General features: G+C 36.2%; 1 protein-coding gene across 1 annotated transcript in view; it reads left to right on the top strand.

The window, feature by feature from the left end:
• SOX5 (SRY-box transcription factor 5) overlaps positions 1–20,992 on the top strand; it is a 399,232-nt gene that overhangs the window by 370,345 nt on the left and 7,895 nt on the right. The window contains exons 12-13 of the mRNA XM_027129433.1: positions 13,636–13,744; positions 16,350–16,523. Of these exons, the coding sequence (XP_026985234.1) occupies positions 13,636–13,744; positions 16,350–16,523 (283 nt within the window). The remainder of the gene's footprint in view (positions 1–13,635; positions 13,745–16,349; positions 16,524–20,992) is intronic.

A 20,992-nucleotide genomic window follows, 5' to 3' on the forward strand; every position in this document is an offset into this window, starting at 1 on the left:
CTCCCAACTTCCTAAACCCTAAAAGTATGTGAAATAAATGTAAGACGTGGGGAAGATGAAGGAGAGAGAAAGATAGAAAGGAGCTGGGAGAAAGGAAAGGGGGAAGGAAAAGTAATTCAGCCAGATGCCTTCCGTCAGTCTAAAAGGAGATAGCAGGACCCAAGATGCAGATAATTGGAAACCTGTAGCAGAGATCTGTTTTCTTGAGTACACAAGCCCTATACACATTAACTTGTCTTCACATTTCAAATGACCAACATGCTTGTCTCGACTAGAATGTCTTAATTCTGAAAAGCTGTAATTGGGCAGTGAAAACAATTAGAGGTGTGAAGATAGGGACAAATGTTTTCCAGTCGTATGTACCAAAACACATAATGAAAGTCATTCGTACTGAAACACATTTTAATTGAAGACTTCTGAAAGATTTTTCATTTCTTTACTTTTCTTGGAAGTGTTTCAACATACCCAAGAACTGCGTATGTCAGGTTTCTTGGAAACTCTGGGACGCAGTGTTATTTATAATTGTCATCTCTGGTTAATTATAGCCTGATTGTATATTCAAATAATGTTATCTTTTACCACTCAGCTCTGTTACAGATTAGTGTCATAGGTGAATAAGTAAGCTTCTCAGGTAGGAAGAATCAGAAGAAGACCCTCATACATACATTTGTTTTGTAAAAACCACCTGCTTTGTGTCTTTAACACCCAAATGGCAAATGGCACGGTTTTGACCAGCTGCATACTCAGGTTCTGACCTTATAAGCTTACCTGATAGGAAATCATAAAAACTTCAGTTTTTGTCCTGATCCTACCAGGCAACACTAATACAATAGAGACGCAGTGCACTGCAATGAGGAACAGACCAGAAGTTTCCCTGATCACTTCCCTCACTACCCAATGTAGTTGTCCTAGAAAGATAATGCCCATGCTGTAATACCTGTTAGAAATGTTTGTCATGACATGTATCAGGATATCTAAATACAGTAGCTTCAACAAATACTGATTAGCTTTTAGCCTACAATGAAGTTCAGGAGTAGGAGGTTGGTGGCCTTAGCTCACTAGTTCAGTGATGTCAGGGTTGAAATCACTTGATTATCTGGGCTGTTCCCTTAGAGTCACAAAATGTTGCTGCACCTACAACTATGTCATGAAGGCAGCAGACTCAGAAAGAAGTTATTTTCTCTTCGCTGAAGTTCGGTCTTCAGTCACATAGTCATATTTCACTGCACCCCTCAAGCTGACTTCCATAAACATCTCCTTTGGGTAGAACTGGGTCATTTGCACATCTTCACGACAGTTACTGGTCAAGGAAGAGAGACCACTTTAAATGGATCACAAATTATTTTCTGGGACTGAATTAGAGACCTTATCCTATCTTCCTGAGATCAAAGGATATCTTTTTTTTTAAGAAAGGCAGCCCACTACCTGCAGCACCTCATTTGGATGTGTCTCGAGTCCTGGAAGCTTGACTAGCCTACTTCCTTCTAGGAATGGACCTTGAGAGCTTGTTTGGAGGGTCTAGCAGGGCAGAACAGCTTCTCATATACTCTCGACCGAAAAAGGGCCCTCTCCTATTGGGGAAGGCCATCCTCTTCCACTGAGCTTACAGCTCCAGGAGGAATGTGTGTGGATCCATGGGGCAGGAAAGGGGACACCTGTCTAGCCATCCAGATCAGCCAGTCAACCCTGGTGATCAATGGGGTGACAGAGGTCGCAGCCAGATCACCCTCACATTTAAGGGATATCTCAAGACCAAAGATTATATTGGCAGGGACAAAAGATAGACCAGAATGGCTACCGGGTAGGAAAAGGCCATCGTCAGCCACGGCTACATTATAAAAATGATACCAAAGCTCTCAAATATTTTCATCATAAAGCTGGTTTGTCTTGATTCCATTTGATGTCATCTATCTAACTGCTTTTGCTCTTCTCTGTTGCATGTCTAGGGCCTTATACCTTGTCTGTGTTTCAGAAAGAATTAAATGACATTCAAGAATGTGTACAAGAAAACATTGTTTGGTGCCAGGTTAAATCAATGAATGTATGTTCGTCCACATACTTTCTACATATTAAGGCCAACTTCTGTATTACTTCTTGTATATAAAAAAGATGTCACTCACAAAAATAAACATACAAATATGTGCATGTATTTCTTAAGGTAGAGAATTTATTCATCAAACATTAATTGCCTGCCGTGTACCTGAAATCTAAACACTTGCACATGCTATGCCTTCATCAATAACTGCAAATAAGAATAGCTAGGAAAATGTCTTACTTTTCCCTCTGAGGTTCAGTGAAAATTCTTTGCAGATTTCCATAGAATAAGATGAAAATTTGGTGAATAATATGTATATTTTATTTTATTTATTTATTTATTATTATTATTTTTTTTTGCGGTACGCAGGCCTCTCACTGCCGTGGCCTCTCCCGTTGCGGAGCACAGGCTCCGGATGGGCAGGCTCAGCGGCCATGGCTCATGGGCCCAGTCGCTCCGCGGCATGTGGGATCTTCCCGGACTGGGGCACGAACCCGTGTCCGCTGCATCGGCAGGCGGACTCTCAACCACTGCGCCCCTAGGGAAGCCCAATGTGTATATTTTAAATAATGATTTACTCAGTAATGAAACCAGTTTCTCTTTTTGGTGTCGGTCATATTCATAAGAAGTTTTACCACATACATTATAGATGGACTTGTAAACAAAGGTTAATTTTATTACTCTGGCACTTGAAAACTCTTCCAGTACAACCTCCTCTTTTCTGCCATTGTCAACCCTTTTCTTTCCCTTTAACAGAGTGCCAAACATGAAATGACAGTGACCAATGTTGACTTCATGCGGATGTTTAATAATGAAAAAAGTGTGTCAGTCCCAGCATTAGTTACAAATGGCAGTAAGTGTATCGGGTGGCAGCCCTGTAATAATTTTACATCCATCATTCTTTCCTGATGCTTCACTGGCCATCTGATGGATGGGGCCAGCAGTGTTAACTCTTCAGAAACTGACACAGTGTATCTACTTCAGCATTATCTAACATATGCTCCTTCTCTTAGATAAGGAGAAGGCATGTGAGGAATTACAAACTACAGGTTTGCTTTGAAAAAGTGAATATGAAGGAACTCATGCCTTTGTATTCAGTGGCAGGTACTACAATTAATTAATGATTTATGAGTGGCTTTTGTAGTTGTTGCCTTTAGCTAAAATGAATTAGAGAAGTCAGATTAGAGCTAGACATTTCAGTGGTAAGAGGAAAAACTCCATGAAGGAGGAAGCTATGTTAGGTAAATCGTTCAGGAGGAAATGAGATAGATCTTTGCAACAGTGGGACAAAACAGGAGCTTTTCCTTGGGGGGGGTGTGTGTGTGTGAGTGTTTGTCAAACAAGAATGTCCCCAAACTTTTAAATCTTCTGGTTAGAATTTACCTGAGCACAAATTAAAATAACACAAATGGTTAATATTTTCTTTTTATAGAAGTGAATATATATTATTTTTTATCTCTAATGTAATTATTTATTTGGTGATTTTAATTAAAAGATACACAAAGTCTGAAGTTGAATATTTGCCTTTTTATTATTGGAGTCTCTCTACTCTAAATATGTATGTAAAATGGATAGAGAACTGCTTTCTAGACAGCGGATTATTAGAAAATCTAGACTAGTTTTTTACGTGCAAGTTGGCATTTGATCCTCAGGTTTTCTTTTCTTTTGTTTTTCATTCATAAAACCTTCTTAATACCGAGTGTCTTAGCTAGGGAACACTTCTTATGGGACAGGAGGGGAGAGGAAAACCCCTTAGTGAATATTATCAGCACCGAGCAGCCCGTTTTCTAAGACCATGACAAAAAGGCAAATAGGTATTATGTCATCACCCATCCATCACTCTATATGTCAGCCTTTCAATAATTCCAATCGACATTCTCGACAGGCTGGTGCAAGTTAAAGGGGCTGTTTGTTTCTAGAAATTGAGTATAGGCTGTCTATAGCCTTTTGTTCCAGATGGTTTTCTTCTGTGTCTTTTCATTTCTTTCTTTTTCTTTCTTTTCTTTTTGGGGGTATTTAATTGAAATACATGCCGAGTTTGCAGACTGCAAAGATCAGAGCTGTTTTCGTCCAGCAGTGGTAACTATGCATTAAACATTTTGATTTGTTTGAGCTTGAAGTTTAGTCCTTTTTTGCCATTTGCTTCATGGAGTTTGTGTATATTTACAGCCTCTGCATTTAATGGCCACATGCCTTATTTTCACAGATGGCCAGTGGAAGACTTTTTCTTTCTCTTAGTATAGCCTGCTTTCAGTTTTGCTACATTTGTCACAGTGCCACTACTTGCAGCTAGCAAGTGCCCACGCTTGGTGGGGAGCAATTATGGTGTGAGTTTTTAAGGAGCTTTTTAAAGGGTTTTTTTTTTTTCCAGTAAACTTTTTATGGTTTAATTTTCAAGCCTAGAAAAGCTGTGCATGTTTTCAAACAGAGAGTCTTGTGTTCTTTACATCATTCTGGTAGAGGGGTTAGTGCAGGATGGTCCAATAAAATGAGACACACAGGGCATGCCAAATTGGGTTTCAGATAGACACCCACAGGCCTCTCTGATGATTGAAATTGTCTGTTCATTTAAAGATATGAGGATAGGCTCACAATAGTATTCCTGAAAAAAAACGAGTTTGAAAACACCGTATGGAGAATGATCTAGATATTTTTAAAGTACATTTCCATGGTACATAGATAAAAGACTAGAAGAAGAATAAACAATCATTTTGCCAAGGTGATGGGGTTGGAAATTTACATGTCCCCACATTCCTGATTTTTTCAAATTTTCTGTAAGTAAAATAAGAATCACTTTTGTTGTTGGACCAGAAGTGTTATTTTTGAAAACCTGGTCTACTAAGAATGATCTTTCCTTCCCTTCTCCCTTGCTCCCTTCTTCATCCCCAGGATCAAATAGCTGTCTTCAAGACACTTAAACATTAAGGCACTGAAATAATCAAAGAGCCATTTGTTTTTCAATTATCCTCATACTTAGTAGATGTATTGTATTCTCTATCGTCATTTATTGCAAGTGACTTTAACAATATGGATTTAAAATTATGAGGAAAATATTCTGAATTTAACATTTATTTCAAAGGGCCTCACTGAGTCTTTCCACTTATACCTTTTCTGTTTTACAAATGAGAAACACTTGTTTATGAGTATAGGAGTAAAAATAGGAGTAATAATAGCTATTGATATCTAGTTTGTATCTCACCTTTTTCAACTGCTTTCACATCAAATTTCAGTTCTGTACAGTATTATAAGCAGAAACGTATTCATATCTTTGTTTTAAAAATAAAAACCTTGAGGTATGACATTATTATAGGAATTCGAGTGGTAGATCAGTTTTTGAACCTAGGTCCTCTTGTTCAAATTTCAGTCTTTGTTTTAAAAATAAAAACCTTGAGATATGACATTATTATAGGAATTCGAGTGGTAGATCAGTTTTTGAACCCAGGTCCTCTTGTTCAAATTTCGGTCTCTTTTCTAATGGGCCATGCTGAAGATGTTCAAGAAAGTAACTCAGTGCCTGTTTGATTAGATTGTGCCCCAGCGTTGGCCATGTGTATCATTTAGTACATTTTTGAGGATTTATCACACACACACACAAATCCTTTAATCAATCAGCATCTCCATCATTTGTGTATCTTTTTTCCAACTCTTTGTTTTTCCTGTTTCTGCTCCCTTTCTAGGTCTTCCTTTCTTCACCACGCACCAGCCCCCTTCATTAGAGAATGAGCCGGGAAACAGAAAGAATACGTTCCATCTTATTTATTTTGCTTCTCATAGCAGCTCTCCTAAAACATGTGAAGTTTTAGCTGTTCACTAAAATGAGATTTTAAGTATCTATTCTACTCTAAATTTTTTCCCCTAAAACTACCATGGATGATTGAAAAGCCAACTATAGCCCCACTGTGCCTCTTCTATTCGTCAGACCCAGCATTTCGGAACCAAACCATTTCTCTTTAAAACAGTGCAAGTATATTTGTTTAACTGAGGTGACTACTGGCTACTGAGGCTGCATTTATAAGAATACGTACAGTTTTACAGCTTTTATTCTATGAAAAGGAAAAAGTAAAGAGCGAAGGTCTATACGTTTCTGTAGCTCACTAACTGAGTGACCCATTGTTTATAGAACAGTTATCATCAGACAACATTCCAGTTGTGTGTTTACATCTGTGCAGCCCTCCCACCTACCGGACACCCTGTGTAGGTTGTGAATTCTATTATTTTACTTAGTTGGCCTCCTATTTTTCTCACATTAAGCCTTCTGATTTGACTTGGTGTGCACAGTATCTGTATCTGCCCTGGTTTGAAATAAAGTCATGTTTTTAGACTTTGGCTGAATGCTGAACACATACACAGACACTTGAAAACTCAGGTCTTAGCTTTTTCCTCTCCTGCCTTCCCTCTTCCGCATGTACAGACCATAAGCACCCCTGGGACAAGTAAGCAAGGACCAATATTTTACCATGATATTATTCATGTGTACCCTCTTTGTGAATGATTTCTTTCCTACGGATTCCTTTGAGTGGCTCTTCGGTTCATTACCCCACACACTCAATGACTTCTTCCTCTCCACGGCAGTCATGTTGAATTTGGACATATGACTGCGTGTTTCACAATGCACTTAGAATCTGTAAATCTGAGTATTATTGGACAGTCCCTTCACAAAATGTATTTCAATAATCATATTTTTTGGGTTTTGTTTCATAATTTGAAATATCTTCCTTGAATTTAAGAAAATGATGATAGAATTCTCAATTATAAATGGAGTACCTTTACATTTTGAAACATAATTAACAGCTTCTGAGGAAACTATCATCATGGATAGAGAAACATGTATAGCTGTATACATTTGTCAAAATATTTTTGTTTTGTTTGAGCAACTCCAGTCAAGTGGAACATAGAATTGAAAGAAAATGTAAAGGGCCTTTAATTCAACATATCATCTGATGTTGAATTGCCAGGCAGGTAGTCATATGACCAATACTTGAAAACCTCTAGGGAAGTGAAATTTTTTGCATCCTAAGACAGCCCACTCAATGGAGAGACAACTCTTTTATATAACTCTTCCTTCAGTGGTTCGTTATCTTTCACTTGATAACTTACAACCATTGGTCAGTATTCTGTGTCTCTTTACTACATATGACCAAATCCTCTCTTTTTCACAAATAAGAGGTCTTGATTCTTTTTAAACATGGAGATTCTTAAGATATTTAAAGACAGAGATTGTCGATCTCCTCTTCAACTCTCTCTTGCAAGGTCCTGTGCAATTTCTCCATGAAGACAACAAGGATATTGATAGGAACATAACCCAAAGCTGAGTTAAGTCCAAAACATTATGGCCATGGTCTGCATTCCAGTTTTTGCAGAAAAAGAAACTAGACCATTACAACATAGTTTTTCTTAATGAATCCATACTAGCTTCTTGTTGTATCACATCCTGTACTAAGTGCTCTTAACTAATCCTATAACAATCAGTTCTGTCTTTTCTGGAACATACATTAAGTGCTCAAGTCATTGTTCCACAAATTCTCTCTTTATTCATGAAAACTCAGAATTAGTTATTTATGTACAATTCCTAATATTTCTCCCACTTTAAAATCAGTTCTTTAAAAATCATAAATAGGGATTCATCAATTTTATCCACAAGTCATTTTACTATCTTAGAAATGTATTCATCCAGATTAAGACTTGAATTCATAGAAGCTGTGTGTTTCCTTCAAAGCAATTCTATCTTCAGCTTTGTAATACTTCTTAAGAAAACTTGATCTGCCAATACAGTTCACTTTGACCAGATTGCCTGATGAAACTAAGTTTCTATGAAATTTAGCAAGAATTATACTTCAAGAAACATTTCATGAAGCTGGCTACCAAAGTTCACAAAAGGAAATTAGATTGTGGAAACAAAATTATGGGTTCTAATTTACTATTTTCTCCACTAGGGGTATCTCTGAATTTAGAAGGGGAAAAAAATCAGGATTAGGTAAGGATTTTTTTATAGTTGACTAAACCACAAGACACTTATGGACTTTTCCAACCCCTTAGCTCATATATCCATATGATTATCTGATGGAGAAAATGAATGGAAAAATATTCCTGAAGGATACTAGATTTCAGAGTACCAAAGTGTCTGAGAAACTCACATTTGACCAGAATAAAATTAGTAAAAGATTTCTTCAGATTGCATTTTTGTTGGCGTTGGAGAGAAATGTATGTGTGTATGTGTGTGTGTATTTGTACATAATTTATTGTAAATCTTTTACAACAAAGCTTTCTTTCCCATTTGTGCAGTTAGATTACGTGGGTGGATGCTTATTTTTTAGAAAATGGCAATCTCAGTAAGCAAGGGTGAAACCAAGAGATTGAAGGGGATCTCAGACACACGCATTGTTTTTTATGTTCTACTTAAACTGATGAAAACATTCTCCAACCGATAAATCGTTATGACATTATAAATAATCTTTCATCTTCTTTGGTGGTCTGTGAGGGTCACATAATTGGAGGGTTAAAAACCTTTTTTGTTTCTTTTTTCTTCCTGTGTCATTAGTATAGAAGGAGATCATAAAAAAGGTCAGCCAGAAGGGGTTTAACTGTTACTGAGTCAACATTTGACAGTCACACTCTATTCTGTCATTTCATGCATGTGCTTTTTATGAGTTTTATAGCTTTGTGAGCTTTATTTCAGGGATGTCCATTATCATAGCCGATCCACAGCCCATCTCTTTCTTTGTGTATGTGTGTCTGATGGTGAGCAAAGCTTGTCACTTATATAAATCCCAATTTCAAGGAGTAATAGAGGAACCATGTACTCATGCAGTTTAGGCTTAGGTAACTAAGGAAATATCTACTTCCTCTAGAGCACAGTTTGTGTGGTTTTTTTGTTTTGACTCTATGAAATATCGACAAACAATGTGCCTTTTGAGCCTTTACAAACACAGTGAATTTTTAGTTGTTTTCTATATAGTTGAAGTAATGGAATAAGAGAAGTTTTCAACTTAAATATGTACTAGACTTATATTATAGGGCTATAAACCATCAGGCCTGAGAATCAAATGGAAAATAAAAAAGATTAAATACATTGTCAGGGACGATGCGCAAGAGGAAAGAAAAAATCCCAACAACTTTTAGAGTTGTTACAAACATTCTCCTTTTTAATGCACATTTGTCCACTACTCTGGCTGTAGACAATGAAGGATCATAACCACAGCAGGATACTTAATACTCATATTGAAATAACTATTCCTGTAATTCTTATATTTTAGGAAGAATCTTTATCTTTTTCATTTCCCCTATTTACTTTTTCCCTAATATTAAAAGCATATCTTTTTCATTTTTTAAACTAATGAGAATCTGTCATATATTACAGCACCATTTTACAAATTAGGATTCTGAAACTCAGGGAGGTTAATTGATTTGTCTAAAGTAGTATAGCTAATATATATGGCAGCGTTTGGTTAAAATGTCATGTTCCTGATCCCAAAGCCATTATTTTCTATATGGGTTATTTTCTCTATTTTCAAATATGTTCTTTTCCCACTGATCTCTATAGCCTTTTGCCATTCAGAACGTTGTTTGCTTAGAAAGCACTGATCTTTACTGACCACTTCTAATCAGCTAATTACCCACATCTCTTTAGATATTTCTTGGCTCTCCTTGTTGATTCCCACCGTAGTCTGGTGTCATGTGCAAACAATACACGTGCTGTTTTCCATTATTCAAGTCATTGGATGAGCCACAGAGCCCAAAACCAGCTGCCAAATTCCCTAAGTGAATATTAACACATTAATAATCATTATATGAATGTTGAGTTTTAGAGTTATTCATTTGACCCCAAGAAACTATATTGTCTAAAACTTTCCTTTCTTCTGTAGATCAGATACAATTCACTTGAATATTTCTTCAAGTCAACATAGGATCAGAAAGTTTTTCAAGTTAAGACAAACTTTACCTTAAGTTTCTTCTTGATCTTAGTAAACCTACAGAGTTGTACAAGGTTTGATTAGCCAGATAGGACTCATCTTTCCAAAGGAATTCTAGTTGTTATCCAATAGCTGGTTTTTATCCAATAGAAAGCATACAGGTCGTCTTGTTTGGTCCTTATTTGTAAATCCTCAGGACTATTTCATTTTGACTACTTTGTAGTTATTAATCTGTTTGCACCCTGTACTCTGATGTTCCTCAGGGCAGTTCAGAATTTTGGCCAATATTTCTTTAAGTGTGTTTTTTGTTTGTTTGTTTGTTTTATTTCTAATAGGAAAAAAGTAGAAGAGAGAAAGATGAATGAATCTTATAAGTTTCAGGGCAGTGTTTGGATAGTATTGAGAAGGCAGAAAAGTATAAGTGCTATACTGGATTTATGTTCAAGAACACTGGTCTTAGACTGGAGGCATGTGGTGGTCTTTTTCTGTAAAAATTCTTGACTAATGTGCTCTTTATCAGAACCAGTTGGAACTAAGGGTATAAGTTTGGTAAAAATTATCACCTCTGCCCATGAACATATTTTTCTATTTCCATAAACTCAGTTTCTTTGGTGTTTCTTATTTCCAGCATCTTCCCATTTACCACCTCCCTACCTGACATTTACTGCCGTCATTTTGTTTCAGCGGTCTCTATTTAGAAAGGATTAATTTAATTATAAGAACTTTGAGAATCACCTTTTTTCAGTAATATACACACATTTGAAAAGAGGCTTTGGAAAGGGAACTATTTAACCCAGTACAGAATCAGAAACGGTTGAGTTTTAGACATGACAGTGCGTAGTTGGACTCTTTGCGAAGGGGACGGCCAGGAACGGATGGGATTAGAAGTAGTAGGATGAAAGGAATCTTCCCAGTGTACCAGCATTTGTGCTTCGTAACATTTGGCTGACTTTCCTCCTATATTCCTGAATAGATTGAATTTAAACTTTTGAAGGCTATTCTTAAATCCAACTCATTCTTTTGGTAGTTCAGTATATTATCTAGAATCCTATTCACACATAGATTTATATCTACCTATATACATAAGAACTAAATATGAACTTTTACAATGGGATCAATATTCATATGGAATTGTATAGTGAGTTATTTACTATATAACCACTGTATTTTATATATATATATATATATATGTATATATATATATACCATATATTTACCATATAACTATTTGGGTTTTATGATATACCCTTTACCTCAGTTCCTCTGTCTTCTGAATTTATTGTCAGCAAGAGTTTCTAAATTGTGGCAGTATTACCATTTTGATTTACATGCTACTGTAAGGTGTTTTAATTAAAGGCACAACACACCTTCTTCAGGTCCTCCAATCACTTCTCATTTACCCTGTTCACATGACTGAGAATTAGCTTAAATGACTATACAAAAGGTCACAAAAGAAGTGCAGCTGACTGTGTTTACTTCCACTGTCTCCTACTGACATCCTCTTAAGAAGTATCATAAATTCCACTTTTGGGTAGCTAATTGAATCATTTTATTATACTCTGTGCTTTAGAGGTAGATGATTAGAGGTTACTTATTATAAAAACTACTTGTGACTTTCCAGCTCATCCTTTGCTAATTTTAGCTACTTGGTAAGATGGTGCAAGGTCCATACAGCTGAATGCAGAATCTTCAGAGTCACTTAACATTTCATTTTTTCTACTCCGACTGCCTTCATTTTGCTGTTTCTTCTTGAAAGACTTTACTTCAAAATAGAAAATATGTAGCATTATTGCCCCATACACTTTTAAATAAAAACCTGAGAGGTGATCCATGCCCAGTACATTCCCCAAAGATAGTACAGTAAAGTATTCATTGACCTGGGGACTCTCAGATTATGTTGATGGAATGTGTTTTTTTTTTTTTTTAATGTAACTGTCTTCTATTTTAACAGCTACATTTACTCTAAAGACAGTCTGTTAAGCTGGTGTCCTTGGTGCTCCTGGGCTCAGCTGAATATATACAGCAGACTCTCTCAGCAAAAGAAATGTAGAACATGTAAAGCAGATGAAAATACCAGTTTCATACACAAAACAAAATTGGGTGAGGTTCTACAGTTTTAAATATATAATTTATTTCAACTTTAGTACTATATAATCTTATAGAACTAAAGTTGGTATAAACTGTTTTGTTTTCAGTTTCTCTACTGTATTTTATACTGATTGACAATTTAAAATATTTTTTCTATTAAATCGTATATCAGACTTTGATGAAGAGAGACATGGATTCCAAGGCCTCTAAATTAAGAGAATTTTTCATCTAGTATGTATAGTTGAAATACTGTCAGAGATTTATAGAGGTAAAGTATATACTGTATGAAGAATTTCAGTACCCTTTACCTGTAATACAATTATCTTAAATAGTTGATTATTTTTTGTGAACCTTTTTTTGGCCGTACGCGGGCCTCTCAGCGCTGTGGCCTCTCCCGTTGCGGAGCACAGGCTCCAGACGCGCAGGCTCAGCGGCCATGGCTCACGGGCCCAGCCGCTCCGCGGCATGTGGGATCTTCCCAGACCAGGGCAGGAACCCGTGTCCCCTGCATCGGCAGGCGGACTCTCAACCACTGCGCCACCAGGGAAGCCCTCTGTGAACTTTTTATTGTGTCGGTAGCTGTTCCGCAGCTACTGATTCATTTGTGTAACTCGTGACTGTGTTCCTCAGAAGATGAGGTGCATGATTACCAAGAAACATGAGCAAATTTTATGAAATCCAATAGGTGCTTTTCTTAAAGCTGCTTTGGAACCGCATCATCCTCAGAGCAATGATGGAAAGTTCTAGAGAGAGTTGTAAACCTTTTATTGTATGCTTTTCTGTTCTTAAAATCACCCAATTACTTAATCTGGAAATAGCTTAAAATCTCATGTGGTGTAGATTAAGCATTATATTTTTCTTGAAAATAATTTACTTTGTAATGCCATGTTCTCCATGAATTCAGATCATGCACTGCATGCTTTCAAATGACTTGATGTCTTTGCAGATCTAATTTTGGTATATTTGTATCTCAGATAATTCTCCAACTCAATATTTTGGCTTAGCAATCCAAATCAAATCGTGGTCCAAGTAGCAGGCACTCACATTGAATGTACAGAGACTTGACAAGCAATTAACAATGAATATTGAAACGTCTTCATTACCCTTGCATGAGGAATGCAGATGGCATTTAGGGAGATGGCAACCCGAGGGCACTACTGTGAATTATGTTTCAATCATTTGGTCACCTGACTATTGGAAGACTTTCTCTGGGCCTCATGCCACTTCTATACTTTTCCTGTCTAGCTAAAAATAAAGCAGGCATTCCAAATGTTGTAAAACAGGTTGCTTCCATGAAATTTCTATGCACATTTTGTGATTTGGGAAGGTTGTCTCCAAGGATCCCAGCATCCATCCTTTAGGCTCAGCAAACCCAAATGCCAAGACTGTATAGGGGATTCTGCAAATCAGAGTCCCTTCAAACATCCTGCTGATCATTGGCTTCAGTTTCCTCAGTCATAACGTGCTGAATGTGCAAAGGTGAATAAATCAGCATCCCTCCCTTCCAGGAGCTAATGTGTTATATATAGTCCAAGGAAAAAAATGTCTTTGAATAATTATAATTTCCAGATTGAGATCTCATTATAAATTTCTTTTTTAAAGGAAAAAACAACACTGGAGAGTCTGACTCAGCAACTGGCAGTTAAACAGAATGAAGAAGGAAAATTTAGCCATGCCATGATGGATTTCAATATGAGTGGAGATTCTGATGGTTTGTGAAATTTTTCTTATATATTCCAGTAGTGTGCAGAAGTGTCTGTTTAATACCAATTAAAACTACTAAAAAATATACAAGACAGCCACCTCATACCTGATCATTACAGTAAGAGTTCACATGTACTGAGTGGTTCCCACCTGCCCAATGCTCTGCTGAGTGCTATGCATAAATCATCTCTTTACTCCCCAGTACAACCTGTGACATAAGAACTCTTACAGATATAGAGATTAGCCCTTAGGAATTTTGAGTCATATTTTCCAAGACTACAGGGCTGTAAGCACCAAAGGCAGGTCTTGGATTCAAGATGGCATGATTCTAAAGCAAATGCTCTCAATCATCATCGTCCCTGTCTCTCACTTCCCTATTTCTTACACCTGAAACAAACTTTTCAAAAATGTTTTTCTATAAGCACATTTTGAGGTTTTCATTTGTCAAACCCTGACCAGAATACATGGCTCAGAGGACATTTTCAGGATAGTTTCTTGCATCTGGGACCCTTTCCCTCTTATACTATCTACCATACAGTCAGGTGCCCTGCCTACCCTCTGTAACCCAACTAGAGCTCCAGCGGTACAGTCTCATGCTTCCCTCACATGCCTTGAGACTTCTGTTGTCTGCGTCATCTTTGAACGTTCTAAACATCCACAGGGACAACCAAATAAATTGATGCTCTAATGCTAATAGCACAGCAAAGAGGGAAAAAGAAGAAAGTGCTTTTCCTCTTACACTGAGCCCCGACTGGGACCCTCTCTCCAGTGTCAGGTGACATACATGCATTTCAAGAGCATGGTCCTCAACTTTGTTACCATGGCAGAAGCTCCCTGCATACAGAAAAAGACTGAACCAGGGCAAACCAGTGAGCAGCCAAGGGGCTAGCCAAACTTGAGCATTTAACCAGATAATTCTGTCGAGACCAAATTTTAGTGAATTGGATATCCAAGAAAAGTCTGTGTTTTTCTAGCCTATTGTATCCAGATGTTTCCTTCTCTTTTCTGCTTCGCTTGGCTAAGATAAACCTGGTCTAAGTACATACAGAGAGCTTGTTTAGCTTTGATGAAATCACATAATGTTCATTTTATTGCTTATGTTGCTGTAAGGTGTAAGAACAAGAAAAAGCAGCTGTGCAAATGATCATTTGCCAGCTACAAACCCATTTTAGGAAGATGTCACCATATATTAGCACTCATTTTTGTCAATAAAAAGACAATTACTGGTAATAACACATTTCATAAATTTTAAGTTGTATCAGCGTGATAAAATATACCCACGGTAATCAGCATTAAAACATCAAAATTGTTGTTGCTGTTATTTGTTATATTCAGTCATGCTCATATGCAAAATATTTTCCAATCTTCCTCAGACCAGAGAGCATACTATGAAAGAGAAATAATTAGAAATTCCAAATAAGCTGTGTTTTTTGTTTGCTGCTACAGAGGTCTTCAAGTCTGGGTAATTTTGTTTGATTCCTGTTCCTTCAAATTAAGAAAGGAAAAGGAGGATGAAGGAAGAAAAGAAGAGCAGTGCTCTAGAAAAATCCCGAAATATTTGAAATTTTTACATGCTAACAGAATATATCTCGTTCATCTTTTGTAATGACAATCCTGGAGAACATAGTGCCGGAGTTATATGTTTTGCTTCTCCTTATTTTCTTTGCCTAAATTCAAGTATCTCTGGAAGCAGTTTAATCTGCTGAAGCCACTCTACAAAGTCAGATAAAGCCTAGAGGAGTGCCTGAAGCTCCCCAAGGTTCCAGTGTGACACTTGGTCATGTTTTATCATCCTGAGTCTTGCTGTTTGGAATGTAATTATCAATGGATCTCTTTGGATAACTTAGATGTTAGTGGGAAAATTCAGGGAAATGAACATTTTTTTTTCACCTTAAATATGTGACTGTAGACTTCGTAAGAAACCATAGAATGTAACCATTTGTTTGTTCTTTTCCTACCATTTTCAAGTATGTTTTGGGAACCAGACTATCATTGCTGCGTCAGCATATTTCATGCATGTATTAGCACATAATTTCAAAGAAAAGCCAAACACATTATAGGAGATATCTATATTGTATTTTAACCTTAAACATTTATTTAGCAGTGTTTTTATATAGCCTCAGAGAGAGAAAAAGTATGCTATGTTCTGTCAGTCTTCAGGTAGCAGAGACACATCCTTACCTGTAGTCATCCATTCTGCTGAACAGTTTGGTGTTTCACAATTTTGTAAGCTTTTTGACCTATCTAATATTTCTACAGTACCGGCATGCCTGTTGACCTAACCCAACTATTCTCTTTCCAATTTGTATCAAAGATCACATATTCAAGTTTCTCGTGTGCTCTTGAAAGTAAATGGTTAAACAGTCCATAGTCCATTGAAAGAAAGGAAAAATATGTTAGAAATGGACTTAAAAATACAAATAACAACATTTGACACCTCAAGACTTATCATAGAACCTTCATAAACAAGCATCTGGCTCAAGAACTAGAAGTACCATTATTTGATGTGCTTTTGATCTTCAGATATTTTAATAGGCTGAAAAACAATAATGCAAGGAAGGGAGTTGCCATAAGTTTTAACACTAACGTGAAGCAATGTTCCCTGTTTTTAGGAAGTGCTGGAGTCTCAGAATCAAGAATTTATAGAGAATCCAGGGGGCGTGGTAGCAATGAACCCCACATAAAGCGTCCAATGAATGCCTTCATGGTGTGGGCTAAAGATGAACGAAGGAAAATCCTTCAGGCCTTTCCTGACATGCACAATTCCAACATCAGCAAGATACTGGGTAAGAAAAGTATTAAGGGTTAAGTGATGTATGAACTACAGGTACAGTTTTGTTTTCTGCATTTGTTGAAAGAGACTGGGTTTGGAAGCCAGGCAGCTCATGTTTTCTACTTATCTAAAAATTAGGTACATCTTATTGAGCCTTTTCTTCTGACCATGAAGCATTCCACATTTATCAAGAAATTGTGCCCAGATTCTGATTTAGATGTGTGTTCCTACACTAGTTGTTGTAATATTTCCTCTTCTTCAAAAATTTAAAATATTTGTATTAAGACTAGGAAAAAAAGCTCTTTTCACACAAGCCACTCAGTATTGGTATTGACCTTATTTGTTCTTTTCCTTTGTAAACACTATAGAATTCGTCATGTCATGGGGGTGAGGGTGGAGGTGGAGATGATGTCTGTTCTAATACTATAATTGAAAATCAGTTTAGATTGTCAGGACACAAGAAGACGTTTGGGTGTACATTTTTTAATTTTTACTTTTAGTATCCTTACGTGTATTTTCAGTATCATATAAAAAGGGACTTTCCCTGCTATTGCAGCTTTCAGCTTAACAGATGACAAAAGTACATATTTACCCAACATACATAGACACTGAAGCACACAGCAAAGATGGTTGAAAGGAAAGAGTACTGATTATAAAGAGACCTATTATACACCAATTTAAGTCCCAGAAAGAAGGAAGGGAAGAGGCCATTTCTTTGGTGCTGTTCTCTTGACATCATTACCATCATCAATGTCATCCTCACCATCATCTTTACCTTCAAGAGCATGGTGTCCAGGTTCTTGACAACCTAAGCAAGTTTTTATTTTCTCTGACTTCTAAGAGCTAAATAAAAAAATTAGAAGAAGAACACTTAACTCTATCAGCACATTTTGTCTTTGACAAATAAGCAACAAAATTTGTTGAAGTTATTAAAGCTTTGTTAAAATCCATAGTGCACTTGGAATTACACGTAGCTAATGTAGTTTGCCTTTTGATTCTTTACATTAAGGAACCGATCATCTGAAAGTGGTTACTAAACATGTACATGCGTTTTTATGATCCCATATTTTCAACAACGGTAATAGGGTGCCTCCCAGTCCACAGTGTACATTTGTAATGAAACAAAAACAAACAAAAACCATTAACTACTTAAACTTGTGTCTCAATTTTCATCTAAATGATTTTGAGCTCTTTAGATGAAGGTTACCTCAAAAGATATGAACATGTGAAGCTTTATATGTATATAGAAAACATGAATATTTATGCACAAATATGTATGAATATTTATGTATAAATATATATCCAAATATAATAAAAAACTGAAACTGATCAAAAGAAAATGCATATTTTTTGCATCTCTACCATCTCTGATCTATTTTTCTTTTTTTGAAAACATTCTACCTTCCATATGAATTTTTCGCTTAAAAAAATACCATATCTGTTTCATTTGGAAAAACTCAAGAAAAGAATAAAATACTTGATGTAAGCTTATTTCATATTTTAATATATCAGTTATTATCAAATTAGAAATCCCCAAATGTCAAAAAAACACTAAAAACTAAGATTGTTTAACGTGTCTTTATATCATTCATTTATGTGTCTGAATACTAAAAAAATAATAATCACTGATTAAAACCTTACTCTAAGTATGAGAGAAATACCAGTGAAATATTTTAGGAAATAGAGCAAAAGCCTTCATGGGAAAGAGATGACTGGCTAAAAGAATTCCTTTCTGGTTTGAAGGAGAGAATATTAGAATGACTATATGATTATATCATAATAGGCTGCATGAAAGAGAATGCTGCCTAGCTTAAGATTTTTCAATGAAATTATATTAATTAAAGATATAGCAGGAAAAAAAAAACCCACCGAGGTGTCTTGGGCCTCAATATTTAGTCATAGCGTCAAATAAATAAGTGATCTTCAAATACCCACAAGATCATTCTAAATGGCTCATTTCATATAAAAGTACAAAGAAAGCTTGATGTTTTCCCTTTTACTAATTGTTTTGGATAACAGCCTCTGACAGCATGCCACTAATTCATTCTGCTTAAAACAGGCGCTTGAGCTGGGTTGACATTTTACGTAGTCTCTGGAGATCCTAGTTGACATTTTAAAGGGCTTCTAAGCATTTTATAATACCCTAAAATCTGGTTTTAATAAGCCATTCTGCTGAAATTGTTAACATAAGGAATCACCTTTTACCGTTTGGCGCTAGATCAGGGGACGGGGGACATCTTTTTCTGATTAGGTATACAGTAGTTAGAGTAAAATGTGCAAACTCATTACAGACCCCGTGGAGATGACACTGTTGCCCAGCTCAAACTCTTCATTTTTAGTGTGTTGCCAGACTTAGAAAGGAAAAGAGTACTTTCAAGACTGAGATTTTTTTTCTCATTTTGAACATCAAATATTTTAGATTGAATCTTCTTTTTTGTCATCAGGAGGAATATCTGAATGTACTTAATTCTTTTTTCATCGTTGAAGGCTTATCTTTTGAAAACAGCAGGGAACTTTTACTCCCTGTACATGGTCCAGGGTGAGCAGCCAGCCACACCCAAACCAAGGAGATGTTTTCATCTCTTTTGAAGGTATCTAAAATTCTGCCCTCCCATCCTCATCTAGTGAGTTTCAGGGGGTTACACTGCCGCTACAAACGGTGGTTGGTGTACCTGCAAAGCCATTGAAACCAAAACCAAACTGTCATTTGGTTATCCCCATTCGAAAGCTATTATTAAAAAATGATAGCTGCCTTTGCCACCAAACTGAACCACTGTTCTCTTCGGTCGTATAATGGAGTAGTTAGCTTAAGCATTAACTGGGTCAAATTGGCCCTTAATTCTTAATTTTGAAAAGACATGTAACAGTGATATGGCCATATTTTTCAATATAGCTTAGAATTCAGTGATACTTCCAGAGAAATTATATTATCGTTTCAAAATATTTTGATTCCAGTTCATACCACAGTTAGAGGCCAACTTATTTGAGAATTTACACACATCTTTTACTATCCTTTTTTTCTCTGCGTTTTAGCCAGAACAACTTTAGGTTCCTCTACTCCCCCTTCCCACTACAAAGCCTTGACCATTCTATTCTTCCTCCATAGGCTGCTCTTGTTTTTTCAATCCCTCTAGGAGTCATTTTTGCAGCGATGCCTTCCTGACCTACAGAAGATTGATCTCACCTCCTTATCATATGTTCTCATAGCTTCCTGTACTTTCCACAATTAAAATTATACATTTTGCAATTACGTATTTAATGTATTTCTTCTCGGCTGGACTATAAGCTCCAAGAAGATAGGAACCGTAACAACTCACTGCTGCATATCTAGTGATGAATACAGCATCATGCACATAGTAGGAAATCTAAACATAGCTCTTACATTCCAAGGCATGTTACTATGAGGCATAAACATTCCCTTTCCTTAGTGAAAAATATTCTTTTTTGAGCTGATAGAACATTTAGACTTAGGGAAGAATCCTTGGCAATTCCTATTCTAACTGAGAATGCTAGTTTCTTTGTTTTATTTGGTGGTAAACATAGTTAGTGAATTTCAAGTCAACCATCCTTGATCCACTGTTTGATTTCTTTAATTATTCAGTAAGTTATTCTGATAAGTTCACTTTTCCACTTCCTATTCTGAGGGTCAAAATTCTGGTATACATACATATAAGAAACTCCACAAGAAGAATTGATCTAGTTCAATAGTATTATAGGTTTACTTGTGTTTATAATTACCCTGAGAACGACATAATGATTTTCAAGTTCCTCTAGAAAATAATGTTGAATAATAAAGAGTTTGAGATTGTACTTACAAATGATACGGCCTGACCAGCTAACTAAATGTTGGACACTGTATTTAAATACAAGTTTGAGGAAGGAGTAGAAAAATTGTTATTATTTGAACTGTAACCTGAGTTTCTGTTGTAAATATAATGAAATCATATTGGCTGTCTAGATTGGAAAAAATCTGTTTATAAATCTTTGTAACACCTACATGGATATACCCACCCAAGCAACATCTGTTCCAATAGGAAAGAATTCTAAGGGAGGAGATGTTGTCCCTTTCTCTGCATTCGTTTAATAAATATAACAGCCCATATTGAGGAATTCTGTACATTTGTAGGAAAGTACTATTCATTAGTGAGCTATTTGCATTTGAGATGTGGAGTTACGGTTAAGTAATGAATTCATTCAAAAGGTTTACAATCTTGCTTAGGTAAAGGCAGCAGTGCCGGTACATATTTGCTAGGCATCTCCTAATTCCAGTTATTTTGGTCTTTGTGCATTTGGGTAGAGTTGAGCTGAGTACTTGCAGATAAACATCTGCAAATAGATTTTTCTCACATTCTTAATAAAAAATAAACATTACTACTACTACTACTTCTGTTACTACTGCACATAGCCATACTGATAGAATCAAAGCTTTAAATCACATCTATATTGAGAATAAGCATAAACTATTTTTAATTAAGCTTCCAA

This window comes from Aethalodelphis obliquidens, unplaced genomic scaffold (assembly GCF_003676395.1).
Source record: "Aethalodelphis obliquidens isolate GAN/ISIS:26980383/991018 unplaced genomic scaffold, ASM367639v1 scaffold36, whole genome shotgun sequence".
Classification (NCBI taxonomy): domain Eukaryota; kingdom Metazoa; phylum Chordata; class Mammalia; order Artiodactyla; family Delphinidae; genus Aethalodelphis; species Aethalodelphis obliquidens.